This window comes from Salvelinus namaycush, chromosome 6 (genome assembly GCF_016432855.1).
Source record: "Salvelinus namaycush isolate Seneca chromosome 6, SaNama_1.0, whole genome shotgun sequence".
Lineage (NCBI taxonomy): Eukaryota > Metazoa > Chordata > Actinopteri > Salmoniformes > Salmonidae > Salvelinus > Salvelinus namaycush.
The window spans coordinates 2,403,343-2,428,066 of record NC_052312.1 but is presented as its reverse complement, the minus strand read 5'-3'; the positions used below and the strand labels follow the sequence as shown (position 1 = coordinate 2,428,066).

Below are 24,724 nucleotides of genomic sequence, written 5' to 3'. Positions count from 1 at the left end.
GGTGGTTGTCTCCTGTGTCTGTGTTTGTCGCGCCACACGGGACTGTCTCGGTTTGTTTGTACGTTTGTTCTTTTGTGTAGTCTGTTTTTCCGGTTCGTGCGTTCTTCGTTACATGTAAGTTCTTACGTTCTGGTCAGTCTACATTCGTTTTTGTTATTTTGTAAATTATCAAGTGTATTTCGTGTCTGTCTTCGTCTTGCAATAAATCATTATGTCATTTCACAACGCTGCGTTTTGGTCGAATCCCTGCTCCTCCTCTTCGGATGAAGAGGAGGAGGAAATCCGTTACAGTAAATTATGTCTTGTGGTGTGCCCCTGGCGATCTGTAAATGGGAAAAAAAAACTAGAAAATTGTGTCATCTGGTTTGCTTAATATAAGGAATTTTAATTGATTTTTACTTTAAATACTTAAATATATTTAAACCAAATACTTTTACTCATAGTGTTTTAGTGGGTGACTTTTACTTGAGTAATTTTCTGTTAAGGTATCTTTACTTTTACACAAGTATGAAAATGTGGTACTTTTTCCACCACTGCTGAGAGGTAAGAGTCAGTAAGAGATGATCTGTGCCTTGACTTGTAATATTTCATCACTGAAAATGTCTGTTCACATACATAGGTTGACCCAAACAGTACAAACATCTTCTGAGCACGACTCCTAATCTTTGGAAAGTTTTGTTCATCGAGAAATGCACAGTACATCTTCAGTGACATTGTTTTGAATAGTTCTCCAATCACTGCATCAGACTGAAGATCGATAAGCTCAAGTTACAGGTCAGTGGGAGCGTTTTCCCCATTGAAGGTGAAAGAGGAGGAAACCAACAGCATGTCATTTTCCAACACTTTGAAATTCTCAAAACGATGAGAAAACTCACAGTTCAAAGCACACAGCAGCGATGTATACTTCTCCCGCTGGTCATCTGATAGCGAACAGACTAGTAGTGTCGGAAGGTGGGTGAGATTGTTGGTTTCTACTTGACGGGTCAGGAGGAGTAATTTTCCCTCGAAGGCTTTGACAAGGCTGTACATCTGATGTGCAAAAAGGCCCTTCCCTTGTAGTTTGAAATTCAGTTCATTCATGAGGGTCATGATGTCCACGGTGAAGGCAAAATCAGCCAACCATTCTATATCTTGAAGTTGAGGGAAATTCACATATTTTCCTTTCACTTGCAAAAACTCAGCAATCTCCGACTTCAGGTCCCACACCCTTCTAAGCACTTTCCCCAAACTCAGCCATCTCACGTTTGTGTGGTAGGGGATATCTGCACCTTCCTCAAAACCAGCCATCTCACGTTTGTGTGGCAGGGGAGATCTGCATGACCCGACTCTGTCTCTTCAAACAGTGAGACGAACTGCCTGTGGTTTAAAGATTTTGCTCTTATGAAGTTTACCACTTTAGTGACTGTATGCACAACATGGCTCATTTTCAGAACACATTTACAGAGCACCTCCTGATGAATATTGCAATGCAGGAAAATAACTTTCTGATCTGGGTCCAGCTCAGCTAATTGATTTTGTATCCTTTTCAAAAGGCCAATGTTTTTTCCTGTCAAGTCTGGGCACCCATCAGTGGTCACACTGGATAACTTTTCAAAACTCAGTCCCAGCTTTGCCACACAGTTATTAACCTCCTCCAATACATCTTTCCCTGTGGTTGTGCTCTTCATTGACTGCACTGAAGCAAGCTCCTCTGTAATTTCAAAGTCTGGGGTTATGCCTCGTAGGAATATCAACAACTGTGCCGTGTCACGTGCACCACTGCTCTCACCCAGGGCCAAGGAGAAATAGGAGAAATCCTTTACCTTGTCTTTCAACTGTTGTTCCATATTCTCTGCGATTTCCTCAACACGCCGTGTCACTGTTCGTCTTCACAGGGAAACAATTCCAAACAGCTCTTTCTTGTCGGGGAAAAGTATTGCTGCAGAGTCAATTAAACATTCTTTAATTAATTCACCCTCAGCGAATGGCTTGCTATGTTTAGCAATTTTGTGGGACAGTACATAGCTAGCTCTCGCAATTCCGTCGTTTGCTGAATGCAGTTTTGTGAAAAGTCCTTGCTGCTTTTGCAACTGAGAAAGTAACTCTTTCGATGCACTTGTCCTCTGCTCAGAAGACATATTCCTATATTTCTCTGCATGCTTCGTCTGGACGTGTCGGGACGAGTCGTAGTCTTTCAAGACAGCGATGGTCTCTTTGCACACAGCTTTCCATGATACCTCAATAAAGAAATATTTCAATGTCCACTCTTGATGCAACACCCTACATTCATTGTCTACTTTCCTTTTCTTTGAAATCTTTGAAAACAAATACTTTTTCAAAACTTTACTATCGCAAATTCTTTATGTGATCTGAGCATGATTCCGCGGGCCGTATTGAATCAGGTGGCGGGCCGTATACGGCCCCCGAGCCGGCCTTTGCCCAGGCCTGTTCTATCTATATCTCAGTGTTTCCAGTAAGCCTCATACATTGGTTTGTCTTGACTATTTATTTTTTGGCTTAAGTAGTTAAATTGCTGTAAGGATCATAGGCTAATAATTTAGAGGTACTAGACTAAGGGCTGTCAAATTCAAATGAGATTGGTGCGAGTGACAACCCGCTCAACTGTTGTTTTGGCGGTGTTGAAGGTGGAACTTTGTTAGAGCTGTCCAATCCACAAGCAGCTCCTGGCATTATATCTAAAGCGGACATTGCCATTGGCTCCACATAGATGTATTATTTAGAAATCTCATGCAGCCGTGTTTTTAGTTTGAACGCTGAAACGTGTGATGTCATCTACACCTCAATTAGGCTGATATAAATCCTCATTATTTTGGTGAATGATTTTTTCAAATTTGATTTGTCATTATTTCTATATAACGTACACTATCTCCTTCTGAACTCCTAATGTGAGTGGAACGGATGTGGCTTTGGGACGATGACCACACGAGCAGTTGCTCACCGATTTGACAGCTCCAAACGCAGTTACAGCTCCGACACCGCCAAAACACCAGCATTGCGGGTGTTGGCTAGCGTGGGTTAATGCTTGATCTTATTTGAATCTAGGCCTTACTGACTATAGAATGTTAGTATTCATGGTAGTTTTGTCAATAGGCCGGGTAATGCCCATCTCGTCTACTTCCTATAGCCTTCCCCCTCACTGGCCACGTGCGACCATATCTCCTGAGGACCAGGATTTGACCACTTACCACAGACCTTATGTCAAGAGAAGGTCCCTCCTCTCAGACCTTTGGGAAGGATGTAAGGAGAGAGGACGCAAGGAAAAAAGGTCAAACTCGGGACACTCATTAAAATGTTGCCAGTAACACAGTTTATCACTCACCTGTCTAGATAACATAACCGGCTCTGCTAGGGTGAGTAGCACAGTCACTCACCTGTCTAGATAACATAACCGGCTCTGCTAGGGTGAGTAACAGTCACTTACCTGTCTAGATAACATAACCGGCTCTGTTAGGGTGAGTAGCACAGTCACTTACCTGTCTAGATAACATAACCTGCTCTGCTAGGGTGAGTAACACAGTCACTCACCTGTCTAGATAACATAACCGGCTCTGCTAGGGTGAGTAACAGTCACTCACCTGTCTAGATAACATAACCGGCTCTGCTAGGGTGAGTAACATAGTTAGTCACTCACCTGTCTAGATAAAATAACCGGCTCTGCTAGGGTGAGTAGCACAGTCACTCACCTGTCTAGATAACATAACCGGCTCTGCTAGGGTGAGTAACAGTCACTCACCTGTCTAGATAACATAACCGACTCTGCTAGGGTGAGTAACAGTCACTCACCTGTCTAGATAACATAACCGACTCTGCTAGGGTGAGTAGCACAGTCACTCACCTGTCTAGATAACATAACCGGCTCTGCTAGGGTGAGTAACAGTCACTCACCTGTCTAGATAACATAACCGACTCTGCTAGGGTGAGTAACACAGTCACTCACCTGTCTAGATAACATAACCGGCTCTGCTAGGGTGAGTAACATAGTTAGTCACTCACCTGTCTAGATAACATAACCGACTCTGCTAGGGTGAGTAACACAGTCACTCACCTGTCTAGATAACATAACCAACTCTGCTAGGGTGAGTAACATAGTTAGTCACTCACCTGTCTAGATAACATAACCGACTCTGCTAGGGTGAGTAACACAGTCACTCACCTGTCTAGATAACATAACCAACTCTGCTAGGGTGAGTAACACAGTTAGTCACTCACCTGTCTAGATAACATAACCGGCTCTGCTAGGGTGAGTAACAGTCACTCACCTGTCTAGATAACATAACCGACTCTGCTAGGGTGAGTAACACCGTCACTCACCTGTCTAGATAACATAACCGGCTCTGCTAGGGTGAGTAACACAGTTAGTCACTCACCTGTCTAGATAACATAACCGGCTCTGCTAGGGTGAGTAACACAGTTAGTCACTCACCTGTCTAGATAACATAACCGGCTCTGCTAGGGTGAGTAACATAGTTAGTCACTCACCTGTCTAGATAACATAACCGACTCTGCTAGGGTGAGTAACAGTCACTCACCTGTCTAGTTAACATAACCAGCTCTGTTAGGGTGAGTAACAGTCACTCACCTGTCTAGATAACATCTAGATCATTTGTTCAACTGGATCATTTGTTCAACTGGAAAAGTTTTTTTTTTCACGACAGTTCTGACAGTTCCATATAAGAGTGCAAACAACAACATTTTGTTGGTAGGTAGCAAACCATTCTAAATCTGATGGTGGGTAGCAAACCATTCTAAATCTGGTGGTGGGTAGCAAACCATTCTAAATCTGGTGGTGGGTAGCAAACCATTCTAAATCTGGTGGTAGGTAGCAAACCATTCTAAATCTGACGGTAGGTAGCAAACCATTCTAAATCTGGTGGTAGGTAGCAAACCATTCTAAATCTGATGGTAGGTAGCAAACCATTCTAAATCTGATGGTGGGTAGCAAACCATTCTAAATCTGGTGGTAGGTAGCAAACCATTCTAAATCTGGTGGTAGGTAGCAAACCATTCTAAATCTGGTGGTAGGTAGCAAACCATTCTAAATATGGTGGTGGGTAGCAAACCATTCTAAATCTGGTGGTGGGTAGCAAACCATTCTAAATCTGGTGGTGGGTAGCAAACCATTCTAAATCTGGTGGTGGGTAGCAAACCATTCTAAATCTGGTGGTGGGTAGCAAACCATTCTAAATCTGGTGGTGGGTAGCAAACCATTCTAAATCTGATGGTGGGTAGCAAACCATTCTAAATCTGGTGGTGGGTAGCAAACCATTCTAAATCTGGTGGTGGGTAGCAAACCATTCTAAATCTGATGGTAGGTAGTAAACCATTCTAAATCTGGTGGTGGGTAGTAAACCATTCTAAATCTGATGGTGGGTAGCAAACCATTCTAAATCTGGTGGTAGGTAGCAAACCATTCTAAATCTGATGGTAGGTAGTAAACCATTCTAAATCTGGTGGTGGGTAGTAAACCATTCTAAATCTGATGGTGGGTAGCAAACCATTCTAAATCTGGTGGTGGGTAGCAAACCATTCTAAATCTGGTGGTAGGTAGCAAACCATTCTAAATCTGGTGGTGGGTAGCAAACCATTCTAAATCTGATGGTGGGTAGCAAACCATTCTAAATCTGGTGGTAGGTAGCAAACCATTCTAAATCTGGTGGTAGGTAGCAAACCATTCTAAATCTGGTGGTAGGTAGCAAACCATTCTAAATCTGATGGTGGGTAGCAAACCATTCTAAATCTGATGGTGGGTAGCAAACCATTCTAAATCTGATGGTAGGTAGCAAACCATTCTAAATCTGATGGTGGGTAGCAAACCATTCTAAATCTGATGGTAGGTAGCAAACCATTCTAAATCTGGTGGTGGGTAGCAAACCATTCTAAATCTGATGGTGGGTAGTAAACCATTCTAAATCTGGTGGTGGGTAGCAAACCATTCTAAATCTGGTGGTAGGTAGCAAACCATTCTGAATCTGGTGCTGGGTAGCAAACCATTCTAAATCTGGTGGTGGGTAGCAAACCATTCTAAATCTGGTGGTGGGTAGCAAACCATTCTAAATCTGATGGTGGGTAGCAAACCATTCTAAATCTGATGGTGGGTAGCAAACCATTCTAAATCTGGTGGTGGGTAGCAAACCATTCTAAATCTGATGGTGGGTAGCAAACCATTCTAAATCTGGTGGTGGGTAGCAAACCATTCTAAATCTGGTGGTAGGTAGCAAACCATTCTAAATCTGATGGTGGGTAGCAAACCATTCTAAATCTGATGGTGGGTAGCAAACCATTCTAAATCTGGTGGTGGGTAGCAAACCATTCTAAATCTGATGGTAGGTAGCAAACCATTCTAAATCTGGTGGTGGGTAGCAAACCATTCTAAATCTGGTGGTGGGTAGCAAACCATTCTAAATCTGGTGGTAGGTAGCAAACCATTCTAAATCTGGTGGTGGGTAGCAAACCATTCTAAATCTGATGGTGGGTAGCAAACCATTCTAAATCTGGTGGTGGGTAGCAAACCATTCTAAATCTGGTGGTAGGTAGCAAACCATTCTAAATCTGGTGGTGGGTAGCAAACCATTCTAAATCTGATGGTGGGTAGCAAACCATTCTAAATCTGATGGTGGGTAGCAAACCATTCTAAATCTGGTGGTGGGTAGCAAACCATTCTAAATCTGGTGGTGGGTAGCAAACCATTCTAAATCTGGTGGTGGGTAGCAAACCATTCTAAATCTGGTGGTGGGTAGCAAACCATTCTAAATCTGGTGGTGGGTAGCAAACCATTCTAAATCTGGTGGTGGGTAGCAAACCATTCTAAATCTGAGGTTGGGTAGCAAACCATTCTAAATCTGGTGGTGGGTAGCAAACCATTCTAAATCTGATGGTGGGTAGCAAACCATTCTAAATCTGGTGGTGGGTAGCAAACCATTCTAAATCTGGTGGTAGGTAGCAAACCATTCTAAATCTGATGGTGGGTAGCAAACCATTCTAAATCTGATGGTGGGTAGCAAACCATTCTAAATCTGGTGGTGGGTAGCAAACCATTCTAAATCTGATGGTAGGTAGCAAACCATTCTAAATCTGGTGGTGGGTAGCAAACCATTCTAAATCTGGTGGTGGGTAGCAAACCATTCTAAATCTGGTGGTAGGTAGCAAACCATTCTAAATCTGGTGGTGGGTAGCAAACCATTCTAAATCTGATGGTGGGTAGCAAACCATTCTAAATCTGGTGGTGGGTAGCAAACCATTCTAAATCTGGTGGTAGGTAGCAAACCATTCTAAATCTGGTGGTGGGTAGCAAACCATTCTAAATCTGATGGTGGGTAGCAAACCATTCTAAATCTGGTGGTGGGTAGCAAACCATTCTAAATCTGGTGGTGGGTAGCAAACCATTCTAAATCTGGTGGTGGGTAGCAAACCATTCTAAATCTGGTGGTGGGTAGCAAACCATTCTAAATCTGGTGGTGGGTAGCAAACCATTCTAAATCTGGTGGTGGGTAGCAAACCATTCTAAATCTGGTGGTGGGTAGCAAACCATTCTAAATCTGAGGTTGGGTAGCAAACCATTCTAAATCTGGTGGTGGGTAGCAAACCATTCTAAATCTCGTGGTGGGTAGCAAACCATTCTAAATCTGGTGGTAGGTAGCAAACCATTCTAAATCTGAGGTTGGGTACCGTGCAGTACCGAAGAGCCCTCACTGCTGCTCGATCATCCTACTTTTCCAACTTAATCGAGGAAAATAAGAACAATCCAAAATTTATTTTTGATACTGTTGCAAAGCTAACTAAAAAGCAGCATTCCCCAAGAGAGGATGGCTTTCACTTCAGCAGTAATAAATTCATGAACTTCTTTGAGGAAAAGATCATGACCATTAGAAAGCAAATTACGGACTCCTCTTTGAATCTGCGTATTCCTCCAGGGCTTAGCTGTCCTGGATCTGCACAGCTCTGCCAGGGCCTGGGATCGGGAGAGACACTTAAGTGTTTTAGTACTATATCTCTTGACACAATGATGAAAATGATCATGGCCTCTAAACCTTCAAGCTGCATACTGGATCCTATTCCTACTAAACTACTGAAAGAGCTGCTTCCTGTGCTTGGCCCTCCTATGTTGAACATAATAAACAGCTCTCTATCCACCGGATGTGTACCAAACTCACTAAAAGTGGCAGTGATAAAGCCTCTCTTGAAAAAGCCAAACCTTGACCCGGAAAATATAAAAAACTATCGGCCTATATCGAATCTTCCATTCCTCTCAAAAATTTTAGAAAAAGCTGTTGCGCAGCAACTCACTGCCTTTCTGAAGACAAACAATGTATACGAAATGCTTCAGTCTGGTTTTAGACCCCATCATAGCACTGAGACTGCACTTGTGAAGGTGGTAAATTACCTTTTAATGGCGTCAGACCGAGGCTCTGCATCTGTCCTCGTGCTACTAGACCTTAGTGCTGCCTTTGACACCATCGATCACCACATTCTTTTGGAGAGACTGGAAACCCAAATTGGTCTACACGGACCAGTTCTGGCCTGGTTTAGATCTTACCTGTCGGAAAGATATCAGTTTGTCTCTGTGAATGGTTTGTCCTCTGACAAATCAACTGTACATTTCGGTGTTCCTCAAGGTTCCGTTTTAGGACCACTATTGTTTTCACTATATATTTTACCTCTTGGGGATGTTATTCGAAAACATAATGTTAACTTTCACTGCTATGCGGATGACACACAGCTGTACATTTCAATGAAACATGGTGAAGCCCCAAAATTGCCCTCGCTAGAAGCCTGTGTTTCAGACATAAGGAAGTGGATGGCTGAAAACTTTCTACTTTTAAACTCGGACAAAACAGAGATGCTTGTTCTAGGTCCCAAGAAACAAAGAGATCTTCTGTTAAATCTGACAATTCATCTTGATGGTTGTAAAGTCGTCTCAAATAAAACTGTGAAGGACCTCGGCGTTACTCTTGACCCTGATCTCTCTTTTGACGAACATATCAAGACTGTTTCAAGGACAGCTTTTTTCCATCTACGTAACATTGCAAAAATCAGAAATTTTCTGTCCAAAAATGATGCAGAAAAATTAATCCATGCATTTGTTACTTCTAGGTTAGACTACTGCAATGCTCTACTTTCCGGCTACCCGGATAAAGCACTAAATAAACTTCAGTTAGTGCTAAATACGGCTGCTAGAATCCTGACTAGAACCAAGAAATTTGATCATATTACTCCAGTGCTAGCTTCCCTACACTGGCTTCCTGTTAAGGCAAGGGCTGATTTCAAGGTTTTACTGTTAACCTATAAAGCGTTACATGGGCTTGCTCCTACCTATCTTTCCGAGTTGGTCCTGCCGTACATACCAATACGTACGCTACGGTCACAAGACGCAGGCCTCCTAATTGTCCCTAGAATTTCTAAGCAAACAGCGGGAGGCAGGGCTTTCTCCTATAGATCTCCATTTTTATGGAACAGTCTGCCTACCCATGTGAGAGACGCAGACTCGGTCTCAACCTTTAAGTCTTTACTGAAGACTTATCTCTTCAGTAGGTCATATGATTGAGTGTAGTCTGGCCCAGGAGTGTGAAGGTGAACGGAAAGGCTCTGGAGCAACGAACCGCCCTTGCTGTCTCTGCCTGGCCGGTTCCCCTCTCTCCACTGGGATTCTCTGCCTCTAACCCTATTACAGGGGCTGAGTCACTGGCTTACTGGTGCTCTTTCATGCCGTCCCTAGGAGGGGTGCGTCACTTGAGTGGGTTGAGTTACTGACGTGATCTTCCTGTCTGGGTTGGCGCCCCCCCTTGGTTTGTGCTGTGGTGGAGATCTTTGTTGGCTATACTCGGCCTTGTCTCAGGATTGTAAGTTGGTGGTTGAAGATATCCCTCTAGTGGTGCGGGGGCTGTGCTTTGGCAAAGTGGGTGGGGTTATATCCTTCCTGTTTGGCCCTGTCCGGGGGTATCTTCGGATGGGGCCACAGTGTCTCCTGACCGCTCCTGTCTCAGCCTCCAGTATTTATGCTGCAGTAGTTTGTGTCGGGGGGCTAGGGTCAGTCTGTTATATCTGGAGTACTTCTCCTGTCTTATCCAGTGTCCTGTGTGAATTTAAGTATGCTCTCTCTAATTCTCTCGTTCTCTCTTTCTTTCTCTCTCTCTGAGAACCTGAGCCCTAGGACCATACGTCAGGACTACCGGGCATGATGACTCCTTGCTGTCCCCAGTCCGCCTGGCCTTGCTGCTATTCCAGTTTCAACTGTTCTGCCTGCAGTTATGGAACCGCCACCTGTCCCAGACCTGTTGTTTTTCAACTCTTAATGATCGGCTATGAAAAGCCAACTGAAAATTATTCATGATTATTATTTGACCATGCTTGTCACTTATGAAAATTTTTGAACATCTTGGCATAGTTCTGTTATAATCTCCACCCGGCACATCCAGAAGAGGACTGGCCACCCCTCATAGCCTGGTTCCTCTCTAGGTTTCTTCCTAGGTTTTGGCCTTTCTAGGGAGTTTTTCCTAGCCACCGTGCTTCTACACCTGCATTACTAGCTGTTTGGGGTTTTAGGCTGGGTTTCTGTACAGCACTTCGAGATATTAGCTGATGTACGAAGGGCTATATAAAATAAACTTGATTGATTGATTAATGGGTAGCAAACCATTCTAAATCTGATGGTGGGTAGCAAACCATTCTAAATCTGGTGGTGGTTAGCAAACCATTCTAAATCTGATGGTGGGTAGCAAACCATTCTAAATCTGGTGGTGGGTAGCAAACCATTCTAAATCTGGTGGTGGGTAGCAAACCATTCTAAATCTGGTGGTGGGTAGCAAACCATTCTAAATCTGGTGGTAGGTAGCAAACCATTCTAAATCTGGTGGTGGGTAGCAAACCATTCTAAATCTGGTGGTAGATAGCAAACCATTCTAAATCTGATGGTAGGTAGCAAACCATTCTAAATCTGATGGTAGGTAGCAAACCATTCTAAATCTGATGGTAGGTAGTAAACCATTCTAAATCTGGTGGTGGGTAGCAAACCATTCTAAATCTGGTGGTGGGTAGCAAACCATTCTAAATCTGATGGTGGGTAGCAAACCATTCTAAATCTGATGGTGGGTAGTAAACCATTCTAAAGCTGGTGGTGGGTAGCAAACCATTCTAAATCTGGTGGTGGGTAGCAAACCATTCTAAATCTGGTGGTAGGTAGCAAACCATTCTAAATCTGGTGGTGGGTAGCAAACCATTCTAAATCTGGTGGTAGGTAGCAAACCATTCTAAATCTGGTGGTGGGTAGCAAACCATTCTAAATCTGGTGGTAGGTAGCAAACCATTCTAAATCTGATGGTGGGTAGCAAACCATTCTAAATCTGACGGTAGGTAGCAAACCATTATAAATCTGGTGGTAGGTAGCAAACCATTCTAAATCTGATGGTGGGTAGCAAACCATTCTAAATCTGGTGGTGGGTAGTAAACCATTCTAAATCTGATGGTGGGTAGCAAACCATTCTAAATCTGGTGGTGGGTAGCAAACCATTCTAAATCTGGTGGTGGGTAGCAAACCATTCTAAATCTGGTGGTGGGTAGCAAACCATTCTAAATCTGATGGTAGGTAGCAAACCATTCTAAATCTGGTGGTGGGTAGCAAACCATTCTAAATCTGATGGTGGGTAGCAAACCATTCTAAATCTGGTGGTGGGTAGCAAACCATTCTAAATCTGGTGGTGGTTAGCAAACCATTCTAAATCTGATGGTGGGTAGCAAACCATTCTAAATCTGATGGTAGGTAGCAAACCATTCTAAATCTGGTGGTGGGTAGCAAACCATTCTAAATCTGATGGTGGGTAGCAAACCATTCTAAATCTGATGGTGGGTAGCAAACCATTCTAAATCTGGTGGTAGGTAGCAAACCATTCTAAATCTGATGGTGGGTAGCAAACCATTCTAAATCTGGTGGTGGGTAGCAAACCATTCTAAATCTGATGGTGGGTAGCAAACCATTCTAAATCTGGTGGTGGGTAGCAAACCATTCTAAATCTGATGGTGGGTAGCAAACCATTCTAAATCTGGTGGTAGGTAGCAAACCATTCTAAATCTGGTGGTGGGTAGTAAACCATTCTAAATCTGATGGTAGGTAGCAAACCATTCTAAATCTGATGGTGGGTAGCAAACCATTCTAAATCTGGTGGTAGGTAGCAAACCATTCTAAATCTGATGGTAGGTAGCAAACCATTCTAAATCTGATGGTAGGTAGCAAACCATTCTAAATCTGATGGTGGGTAGCAAACCATTCTAAATCTGATGGTGGGTAGTAAACCATTCTAAATCTGATGGTGGGTAGCAAACCATTCTAAATCTGATGGTGGGTAGCAAACCATTCTAAATCTGGTGGTAGGTAGCAAACCATTCTAAATCTGATGGTGGGTAGCAAACCATTCTAAATCTGGTGGTGGGTAGCAAACCATTCTAAATCTGATGGTGGGTAGCAAACCATTCTAAATCTAATGGTAGGTAGCAAACCATTCTAAATCTGGTGGTGGGTAGCAAACCATTCTAAATCTGGTGGTAGGTAGCAAACCATTCTAAATCTGGTGGTAGGTAGCAAACCATTCTAAATCTGGTGGTGGGTAGCAAACCATTCTAAATCTGGTGGTAGGTAGCAAACCATTCTAAATCTGGTGGTGGGTAGCAAACCATTCTAAATCTGGTGGTGGGTAGCAAACCATTCTAAATCTGGTGGTAGGTAGCAAACCATTCTAAATCTGGTGGTAGGTATCAAACCATTCTAGATCTGGTGGTGGGTAGCAAACCATTCTAAATCTGGTGGTGGGTAGCAAACCATTCTAAATCTGGTGGTAGGTAGCAAACCATTCTAAATCTGGTGCTGGGTAGCAAACCATTCTAAACAGAATAGGTCAGCCTTTATTATAACACATTTAGGCCAGCTTATAAAAACACATTAAGCCTAAATGATTGAACCACGGCATCAAGCTTCAAGAGTTTAGAACATCTGCAGAGCTAAACATGTTAAAAGATGGACATCAGAACATCTGCAGAGCTAAACATGTTAAACGATGGACATCAGAACATCTCTAGAGCTCAACACGTTAAAAGATGGACATCAGAACACCAGTTTCCTTATCAGGAAATGAAACGTACACAGCTGTTTTGTTATGGGCCCCAGCTGTTCTCAGAACATCATGGACCACCAAGCGTCCCAGGAAGGTTGATATATCACAGCATGTAGCCCGGTTCCCTCACATTTTTATGATGGCAAGTGATTCCTCCCTCGCTTGCGGAGGGTTTGGAGACATTGAGCTGTCAGTTCCCTTCGGGCTTTCATTTATTTATTTATTTTATTTCTAAGATTTACATTCCCAAGAGAGACACAAAGGAGTGAGCCGAGTAAATTACTTTTGTCAAAGTTGTGATAAACCTGTCAAATTGTTCTCCCACCAGCTGGCAGGCAATTGTATTCTATAAGTAATTGTCAAAAGGGAGCTTAACAGAAGCGCTTGTCCAGCCTATGATTTTATATCAGGCCTTCCTTGGGGCCTCACTTTCCTTTACTCGGCTTAATGCTTTAAAAAAACCTCTTTTAAATAAGGAACATTATGCATTTCTCTGGGAGGTACTGTTAAATGTGATCCTAATGTTTTGTACACTCAGTGTCAATAGACATATTCAAATGAATATCAGTCATACTTTTGACAGTTGACTTTGAGAAAGAATGAAAATCTCCCCTTGTCCCCAACTGAGAAGTTGAATTGAATGCTTGTAGCCAGTTGCAACAACATGTGATGATCAATCTATCCATGGTTTTGATCGTCATACACTTTGGCCACACAATGGCTTCAGGTAATGGTGTACTCATGCATTTAAACGTACAATACTTCGCGCCTACAGGACACCTTGATTGCTTAACGCACCAGTCAGACATTAGGAGTGGGTTGCCCGTCTGTATATCTCCATCAAATAAAGCAATATGAGTCACCCTAACAGCAAACTGATGCCATGGAAAGCTTTTCTCCCCTCCACTGATCCCTAGCCCTATTCCCCTCCTTCATCACCACGTATGAATAGAGTGTTATTTCAGCCCAACATGTTGACAGACAATTACCAGGGAATGTCTGCCGACAACGCTTCCCAAAGTGATTGCTTGTCCCCTTCCTGTGATGGCACAAAGGTCCAATGGAAGAGACCGATTTTTTTTTAAACATTTTTTTATTTTTTATTTTTTTTGAAGCTATAATGTCATTTGAAGCTAAAACAATCAGACACTATGACTTATAAAAGCAGTGCTGGTGGATGAATCAAGGGCTTTTTTTAAGGACAGTCACGCCTTGCTTTCTTGGTTGTACGGAGATGTAAGCACATTCAATCACATTTTCGAAAGAGGGACCATGCAAAGAAAATGAATTATGGATGGTTAAGACCTTTCTAATTACCATTCAAATATAATTTACAGGTTAAGGAATGTGTTAATAATTTGAAACACAGTTGTAACTCATCATTACAACTTATCTAAACATCAGTAAGATATTTATAAATGGTTAATATGTTTATAAGGGATGTGGTTATTATTTGTAAATGATTTATAAGTAATTAGAACTATATGTGTTTAGGTCATTGGTTATTTGTAAACATACTTATGAAGAAGTTGTAAATGATTAGCCAATGACTGATTAATGCAAGGTAACAGCAGTGTGCTAGCTTAGGCTAGCACACTGATAATACAATATATGGAAGAGAACGGAGGTGTATGACATAAAGCAAGATTGAACTTGAAGCGAGATTTAAACTTTGGTAAACAAATGGTACAGAAGTTATCAAGTAAAAAAAAATAAATACATGCTATATTTCTAATCTCAATCTCAGACCATGTTTTCTCCTTCATATCGGGCTAGTCTATTTGACTGACAGGAGTGATGACCAACGGGGATGAGTTTTCACCATCAATATCTGGCTCTGGGCTTAAGAATGGATAGAGTTTCTCAGTGAAGGTGAATCCAGTGAAAGAATAGATATGAGAGCTGGTCTCCACATCATAGAAGGAGACCTGACCCTCCTCATAATCCACAAACACCCCCACCTTCTGGGGCTTCTGTCTGAGAGAGAGATGGACAGTTATGTCACCAAGAGCTGCATACTCATTGCCATTCCTCATCCATATAGTCCAGTATCCAAATGTAGGGTTCAGGCTAATCTGCCTGTTGATGGACTCTCTGGCCACTCCTAAAGACCATAGAGTCTTCCCTTCCACCTGCACCTCATAGTAGAATCTCCCTGAAGAGAAACCTTCTTTTCCCAAGACATTGCAAATCATATCAAACCTCTCTGGGTTGTCAGGAAGATTCTGTCGTGTTTTTCCATATTTCACTTCCCTGTCTTCAGCCAGGATGAGTCTGGGATGTGCTGTATCAGGTGAGATAAGTATGTGTGTTTATGCTGTTGACGTGTACACTGTAAAACATTTGTGAGCCTCAGCAAACCTAACTCTCGTGTGATAAACTCAGCTATGTGTTGCAAAGGAAAACATATTTTTTTTAAAATTCAACTCACATTCAGCAAAAATGGGTTAGTGAAGTATTCCATGTCAGGTCAACAATTTCCCAATTTGAAATCCAGCAAACTTAGAAATTTAAGCTACATGGACATGAAGTAACATTTAATTTTATACAGTGTATATAAAATATAATGAACATTTGCTAGCAGCACATACCTGTATACCGCTGCATCTCCCTCAGCTCTGTGGACCAAGATATACCATAGTCTGATTATCACATGTTTCTATGTCTGTCAGAAAAAATATCTTGGTAAAGAAAAAAGCATATATTTTTTGTTTCGTCCCAAATGGTTTGTAGCCCTTATCCCGACTCTAACCCTAACCTTAACCCTAAGGGCTAGATTCAACCCTTAGCACGGAATATCTGTATTATAGCGCACTTGAAATGTTTTGCTTTTTTTTATTGAGCTGACAGATGCTAAATGTTTAACGTGAATGCAGTCTCCGTGAACGCGGGAACATTGCCTTTAAATTTAGCCCAGATCTACAGAGCTACAGATTGAATCTAGGCCTAACTATAACACTAAACCTAACTCTAACTCTAACTAACTATAACACTAACTCTAGCTCTAATTCTAGCTCTAATTCTTGCTCTAACTCTAGCTCTAACTCTAACAAACACTAACTATAACTATGACTATAGCTAACTCTAGCTTTAGCTCTAACTCTAACTCTAGCTCTAGCTATAACTCTAACTCTAACTCTAACTCTAGCTCAAGCTCTAGCTCTAACTCTAGCTCTAACTCTAACTCTAGCTCTAACTCTAACTCTAACTCTAGCTCTAACTCTAACTCTAGCTCTAACTCTAGCTCTTACTCAAGCTCTAACTCTAGCTCTAGCTCTAACTCTAGGTCTAGGTCTAGCTCTAACTCTAGCTCTAGCTCTAACTCTAACTCTAGCTCTAACTCTAGCTCTAGATCTAAATCTAGCTCTAGGTCTAGGTCTAGCTCTAGCTCTAACTCTAGCTCTAGCTCTAGCTCTAGCTCTAACTCTAGCTCTAGCTCTAGCTCTAGCGCTAGATCTAAATCTATCTCTAGCTCTAGCTCTAGCTCTAACTCTAGCTCTAACTCTAGCTCTAGATCTAAATCTAGCTCTAACTCTAGCTCTAACTCTAACTCTAACTCTAGCTCTAACTGGAACTCTAGCTCTAACTAACTATAACACTGACACTAACTATAACACAAACTCTAGCTCTAGCTCGAACTCTAACTCTAACTCTAGCTGTAGCTCTAGCTCTAACAGTAACTCTAAATATAATTATAACTAACTATAACACGAATGATGACTCTGACTCTAACTCTACCTCTACATCTACCTCTAGCTCTAGCTATGACTATTACTAACTCTACCTCTACATCTACCTCTACCTCTAGCTATGACTATAACTAGCTCTAGCTATGACTATAACTAACTCTAACTCTAGCTCTAGCTCTAACTCTAGCTCTAACTCTAGCTCTAACTCTAACTGTAACTCTAGCCCTAACTCTAGCCCTAACTCTAGCTCTAACTGTAGCTCTAACTCTAACTCTAACTCTAACTCTAATTCTAGCTCTAACTCTAGCTCTAACTCTAAATCTAGCTCTAACTCTAATTATAACTCTAGCTCTATCTCTAGCTCTAACTCTAGCTCTAACTCTAGCTCTAACTCTAGCTCTAACTGTAACTGTAACTCTAGCTCTAACTCTAGCTCTAACTCTAGCTCTAACTCTAACTCTAGCTCTAACTCTAGATCTAAATCTAGCTCTAGCTCTAACTGTAACTCTAGCTCTAACTCTAACTCTAACTCTAACTCTAACTCTAACTCTAGCTCTAACTCTAGCTCTAACTCTAGCTCTAACTCTAGCTCTAACTCTAACTGTAACTCTAACTCTAGCTCTAACTCTAACTCTAAATCTAACTCTAACTCTAACTATAACTATGACAATAACTAGCTAACTCTAGCTCTAAATCTAGCTCTATCTCTAACTCTAAGTCTAACTAACTATAACACGAACACTAACTATCACTATGACAATAACTAGCTCTAGCTCTAACTAACTATAACACTGACTATGACTATGACTCTAACTCTAACTCTAGCTCTAACTCTAGCTCTAACTCTAGCTCTAATTTTAGCTCTAGCTCTAACTCTAGCTCTAACTCTAATTCTAGCTCTAACTCTAGCTCTAACTCTAAATCTAGCTCTAACTCTATTTATAACTCTAGCTCTAACTCTAGCTCTAACTGTAACTCTAGCTCTAACTCTAACTGTAACTCTAGCTCTAACTCTAACTCTAGCTCTAACTCTAGCTCTAGCTCTAACTGTAACTCTAGCTCTAACTCTAGATCTAAATCTAGCTCTAACTCTAACTCTAACTCTAGCTCTAACTCTAGATCTAAATCTCGCTCTAACTCTAACTCTAGATCTAAATCTAGCTCTAACTCTAACTCTAACTCTAGCTCTAGCTCTATCTCTAACTGTAACTCTAGCTCTAACTCTAACTCTAACTCTAACTCTAGTTGTAACTGTAACTGTAACTCTATCTCTAACTCTAACTCTAACTCTAGCTCTAACTCTAACTGTAGCTCTAACTCTAGCTCTAACTCTAGCTATAACTCTAACTCTAGCTCTAACTCTAACTCTAACTCTAACTGTAACTCTAACTGTAACTGTAACTGTAACTGTAACTCTAACTCTAGCTCTAACTCTAACTGTAACTTTAACTGTAACTCTAGCTCTAACTGTAACTCTAACTCTAGCTCTAACTCTAGCTCTAACTCTAACTCTAGCTCTAACTGTAACTCTAACTCTAGCTCTAACTCTAGCTCTAACTCTAACTGTAACTCTAACTCTAACTCTAGCTCTAACTGTAACTCTAACTCTAGCTCTAACTGTAACTCTAACTCTAACTCTAACTCTCTAACTCTAACTCTAGCTCTAACTCTAGCTCTAACTCTAGCTCTAACTCTAACTCTAGCTCTAACTCTAATTCTAACTCTAGCTCTAACTGTAACTCTAACTGTAACTCTAGTTCTAACTCTAACTCTAACTCTAACTCTAGCTCTAACTCTAACTGTAACTGTAACTGTAACTGTAACTCTAACTCTAGCTCTAGCTCTAACTCTAACTGTAACTCTAACTGTAACTCTAGCTCTAACTCTAGCTCTAACTCTAACTGTAACTCTAGCTCTAACTCTAGCTCTAACTCTAGCTCTAACTCTAGCTCTAGCTCTAACTCTAACTCTAGATCTAAATCTAGCTCTAACTCTAGCTCTAACTCTAGCTCTAACTCTAGCTCTAACTAACTATAACACTAACACTATGTCATGTTTTGTCATTGATCATCATGTCTTGTCCCTGTGCTTCCCTCTGCTGGTCTTATTAGGTTCTTTCCCTCTTTCTATCCCTCTCTCTCCCCCTCCCTCTCTCCCTCTCTCGCTCTCTCTCTCTATCGTTCCGTTCCTGCTCCCAGCTGTTTCCCATTCTCCTAACTACCTCATTTACTCTTTCACACCTGTCCCCTATTTTACCCTCTGATTAGAGTCCCTATTTCTCCCTCTGTCTTCCGCTTCTGTCCTTGTCGGATTATTGTTTGATGTTTGCTGTTCTGTGTCCTTGTTCCGCCCTGTCGTGTTTTTGCCTTCTTCAGATGCTGCGTGTGAGCAGGTGTCTATGTCAGCTACGGCCTGTGCCTTCCTGAAGCGACCTGCAGTCTGTGGTCGCGTCTCCAGTCGTTCCTCTCTTCTGACGAGAGGATTTCAGTTTCCTGTTTTGGATTTACCTTTGATAATATCCAGGAGAATCATTGTTTGTTTAAGACTGGAATAAAGACTCTGTTTCTATTACGTCGCTTTTGGGTCCTCATTCACCAGCGTAACAGAAGAATCCGACCAAGAATGGACCCAGCGACTACGGATTCTCGCAACACTGCTGTCGAGTTCCAGGGAGCTATGCTCGGCAGACACGAGCAGGAATTGTCTGCTGCTCGTCATGCCGTTGAGACCCTGGCCGCTCAGGTCTCCGACCTCTCAGGACAGTTTCAGAGTCTTCGTCTCGTGCCACCAGCTACTTCCTGGTCTTCCGAGTCTCCGGAACCTAGGGTTAATAACCCACCATGTTACTCTGGGCAACCCACTGAGTGTCGCTCCTTTCTCACCCAGTGTGATATTGTGTTCTCTCTCCAGCCCAACACATACTCAAGAGAGAGAGCTCGGATCGCTTACGTCATATCACTCCTTACTGGTCGGGCTCGGGAGTGGGGCACAGCTATCTGGGAGGCAAGGGCTGAGTGTTCTAACGATTATCAGAACTTTAAAGAGGAGATGATACGGGTTTTTGATCGTTCAGTTTTTGGGAAGGAGGCTTCCAGGGCCCTGGCTTCCCTATGTCAAGGTGATCGATCCATAACGGATTACTCTATAGAGTTTCGCACTCTTGCTGCCTCCAGTGACTGGAACGAGCCGGCGTTGCTCGCTCGTTTTCTGGAGGGACTCCACGCTGAGGTTAAGGATGAGATTCTCTCCCGGGAGGTTCCTTCCAGCGTGGACTCTTTGATTGCACTCGCCATCCGCATAGAACGACGGGTAGATCTTCGTCACCGAGCTCGTGGAAGAGAGCTCGCGTTAACGGTGTTCCCCCTCTCCGCATCTCAACCATCTCCTCCCACCGGCTCAGAGACTGAGCCCATGCAGCTGGGAGGTATTCGCATCTCGACTAAGGAGAGGGAACGGAGAATCACCAACCGCCTTTGCCTCTATTGCGGTTCTGCTGGACATTTTGTCATGTCATGTCCAGTAAAAGGCCAGAGCTCATCAGTAAGCGGAGGGCTACTGGTGAGCGCTACTACTCAGGTCTCTCCATCAAGATCCTGTACTACCTTGTCGGTCCATCTACGCTGGACCGGTTCGGCTGCTTCCTGCAGTGCCTTGATAGACTCTGGGGCTGAGGGTTGTTTTATGGACGAAGCATGGGCTCGGAAACATGACATTCCTCTCAGACAGTTAGGGAAGCCCACGCCCATGTTCGCCTTAGATGGTAGTCTTCTCCCCAGTATCAGATGTGAGACACTACCTTTAACCCTCACAGTATCTGGTAACCACAGTGAGACCATTTCCTTTTTGATTTTTCGTTCACCTTTTACACCTGTTGTTTTGGGTCATCCCTGGCTAGTATGTCATAATCCTTCTATTAATTGGTCTAGTAATTCTATCCTATCCTGGAACGTTTCTTGTCATGTGAAGTGTTTAATGTCTGCTATCCCTCCTGTTTCTTCTGTCCCCTCTTCTCAGGAGGAACCTGGTGATTTGACAGGAGTGCCGGAGGAATATCATGATCTGCGCACGGTCTTCAGTCGGTCCAGAGCCAACTCTCTTCCTCCTCACCGGTCGTATGATTGTTGTATTGATCTCCTTCCGGGGACCACTCCTCCTCGGGGTAGACTATACTCTCTGTCGGCTCCCGAACGTAAGGCTCTCGAGGATTATCTGTCTGTTTCTCTCGACGCCGGTACCGTGGTGCCTTCTTCCTCTCCCGCCGGAGCGGGGTTTTTCTTTGTTAAGAAGAAGGACGGTACTCTGCGCCCCTGCGTGGATTATCGAGGGCTGAATGACATAACGGTTAAGAATCGTTATCCGCTTCCCCTTATGTCGTCAGCCTTCGAGATTCTGCAGGGAGCCAGGTTCTTTACTAAGTTGGACCTTCGTAACGCTTACCATCTCGTACGCATCAGAGAGGGGGACGAGTGGAAAACGGCGTTTAACACTCCGTTAGGGCATTTTGAATACCGGGTTCTGCCGTTCGGTCTCGCTAATGCTCCAGCTGTCTTTCAGGCATTAGTTAATGATGTACTGAGAGACATGCTGAACATCTTTGTTTTCGTTTACCTTGACGATATCCTGATTTTTTCACCGTCACTCGAGATTCATGTTCAGCACGTTCGACGTGTACTCCAGCGCCTTTTAGAGAATTGTCTCTACGTGAAGGCTGAGAAGTGCGCCTTTCATGTCTCCTCTGTCACATTTCTCGGTTCTGTTATTTCCGCTGAAGGCATTCAGATGGATCCCGCTAAAGTCCAGGCTGTCAGCGATTGGCCCGTTCCTAAGTCACGTGTCGAGTTACAGCGCTTTCTCGGTTTCGCTAATTTCTATCGGCGTTTCATTCGTAATTTCGGTCAAGTGGCTGCTCCTCTCACAGCTCTGACTTCTGTCAAGACGTGCTTTAAGTGGTCCGGTTCCGCCCAGGGAGCTTTTGATCTCCTCAAGAAGCGTTTTACATCCGCTCCTATCCTTGTTACTCCTGACGTCACTAAACAATTTATTGTCGAGGTTGACGCTTCAGAGGTGGGCGTGGGAGCCATTCTGTCCCAGCGCTTCCAGTCTGACGATAAGGTCCATCCTTGCGCTTATTTTTCTCATCGCCTATCGCCATCGGAACGCAACTATGATGTGGGTAACCGCGAACTGCTCGCCATCCGCTTAGCCCTAGGCGAATGGCGACAGTGGTTGGAGGGGGCGACCGTCCCTTTTGTCGTTTGGACTGACCATAAGAACCTTGAGTACATCCGTTCTGCCAAACGACTTAATGCACGTCAAGCTCGTTGGGCGTTGTTTTTCGCTCGTTTCGAGTTCGTGATTTCTTATCGCCCGGGAAATAAGAACACCAAGCCTGATGCCTTATCCCGTCTCTTTAGTTCTTCTGTGGCTTCTACCGACCCCGAGGGGATTCTCCCTGAGGGGCGTGTTGTCGGGTTGACTGTCTGGGGAATTGAGAGACAGGTAAAGCAAGCACTCACTCACACTGCGTCGCCGCGCGCTTGTCCTAGTAACCTTCTGTTCGTTCCTGTCTCTACTCGTCTGGCTGTTCTTCAGTGGGCTCACTCTGCCAAGTTAGCTGGCCACCCCGGCGTTCGGGGTACGCTTGCTTCTATTCGCCAGCGGTTTTGGTGGCCTACTCAGGAGCGTGACACGCGCCGTTTCGTGGCTGCTTGTTCGGACTGCGCGCAGACTAAGTCAGGTAACTCTCCTCCTGCCGGTCGTCTCAGACCGCTTCCCATTCCTTCTCGACCATGGTCTCACATCGCCTTAGACTTTATTACCGGTCTGCCTTCGTCTGCGGGGAAGACTGTGATTCTTACGGTTGTCGATAGGTTCTCTAAGGCGGCACATTTCATTCCCCTCGCTAAGCTTCCTTCCGCTAAGGAGACGGCACAAATCATCATTGAGAATGTGTTCAGAATTCATGGCCTCCCGTTAGACGCCGTTTCAGACAGAGGCCCGCAATTCACGTCACAGTTTTGGAGGGAGTTCTGTCGTTTGATTGGTGCTTCCGTCAGTCTCTCTTCCGGGTTTCATCCCCAGTCTAACGGTCAAGCAGAAAGGGCCAATCAGTCGATTGGTCGCATATTACGCAGCCTTTCTTTTCGAAACCCTGCGTCTTGGGCAGAACAGCTCCCCTGGGCAGAATACGCTCACAACTCGCTTCCTTCGTCTGCTACCGGGCTATCTCCGTTTCAGAGTAGTCTTGGGTACCAGCCTCCTCTGTTCTCGTCCCAGCTCGCCGAGTCCAGCGTTCCCTCCGCTCAGGCTTTTGTCCAACGTTGTGAGCGCACCTGGAGGAGGGTCAGGTCTGCACTTTGCCGTTACAGGGCGCAGACTGTGAGAGCCGCCAACAAACGTAGGATTAAGAGCCCTAGGTATTGTCGCGGTCAGAGAGTGTGGCTTTCCACTCGTAACCTTCCCCTTACGACAGCTTCTCGCAAGTTGACTCCGCGGTTCATTGGTCCGTTCCGTGTCTCTCAGGTCGTCAATCCTGTCGCTGTGCGACTGCTTCTTCCGCGACATCTTCGTCGCGTCCACCCTGTCTTCCATGTCTCCTGTGTCAAGCCTTTTCTTCGCGCCCCCGTTCGTCTTCCCTCCCCCCCCCCCGTCCTTGTCGAGGGCGCACCTATTTACAAGGTACGGAAGATCATGGACATGCGTTCTCGGGGACGTGGTCACCAGTACTTAGTGGATTGGGAGGGTTACGGTCCTGAGGAGAGGAGTTGGGTTCCATCTCGGGACGTGCTGGACCGTTCGTTGATTGATGATTTCCTCCGTTGCCGCCAGGGTTCCTCCTCGAGTGCGCCAGGAGGCGCTCGGTGAGTGGGGGGGTACTGTCATGTTTTGTCATTGATCATCATGTCTTGTCCCTGTGCTTCCCTCTGCTGGTCTTATTAGGTTCTTTCCCTCTTTCTATCCCTCTCTCTCCCCCTCCCTCTCTCCCTCTCTCGCTCTCTCTCTCTATCGTTCCGTTCCTGCTCCCAGCTGTTTCCCATTCTCCTAACTACCTCATTTACTCTTTCACACCTGTCCCCTATTTTACCCTCTGATTAGAGTCCCTATTTCTCCCTCTGTCTTCCGCTTCTGTCCTTGTCGGATTATTGTTTGATGTTTGCTGTTCTGTGTCCTTGTTCCGCCCTGTCGTGTTTTTGCCTTCTTCAGATGCTGCGTGTGAGCAGGTGTCTATGTCAGCTACGGCCTGTGCCTTCCTGAAGCGACCTGCAGTCTGTGGTCGCGTCTCCAGTCGTTCCTCTCTTCTGACGAGAGGATTTCAGTTTCCTGTTTTGGATTTACCTTTGATAATATCCAGGAGAATCATTGTTTGTTTAAGACTGGAATAAAGACTCTGTTTCTATTACGTCGCTTTTGGGTCCTCATTCACCAGCGTAACACACTAACTCTAACTCTAGCTCTAACTCTAACTGTAACTCTAGCTCTAACTCTAGCTCTAACTCTAACTGTATCTCTAGCTCTAGCTCTAGCTCTAACTCTAACTCTAACTCTAACTCTAACTCTAGCTCTAGCTCTAGCTCTAGCTCTAATTCTAGCTCTAACTCTAGCTCTAACTCTAAATCTAGCTCTAACTCTAATTATAACTCTAGCTCTAACTCTAGCTCTAACTGTAACTCTAGCTCTAACTCTAGCTCTAACTCTAACTCTAACTCTAACTCTAACTCTAGATCTAAATCTAGCTCTAACTCTAGCTCTAACTATAGCTCTAACTCTAACTCTAGCTCTAACTCTAGATCTAAATCTAGCTCTAACTCTAGCTCTAACTATAGCTCTAACTCTAGATCTAGCTCTAACTCTAGATCTAAATCTAGCTCTAACTCAAACTCAAACTCAAACTCTAACTCTAACTCTAACTCTAACTCTAACTCTAACTCTAACTCTAAC

General features: G+C 43.7%; 1 protein-coding gene across 1 annotated transcript in view; it reads right to left on the bottom strand.

Moving 5' to 3' along the window:
• Positions 1-14,869: 14,869 nt before the first annotated feature.
• The window catches only part of LOC120049449 (nuclear factor 7, ovary-like), a 22,040-nt gene continuing 12,185 nt past the window's right edge, over positions 14,870-24,724 (bottom strand). The window contains exon 6 of the mRNA XM_038995715.1: positions 14,870-15,400. Coding sequence (XP_038851643.1) covers positions 14,870-15,400 — 531 coding nt within the window. The remainder of the gene's footprint in view (positions 15,401-24,724) is intronic.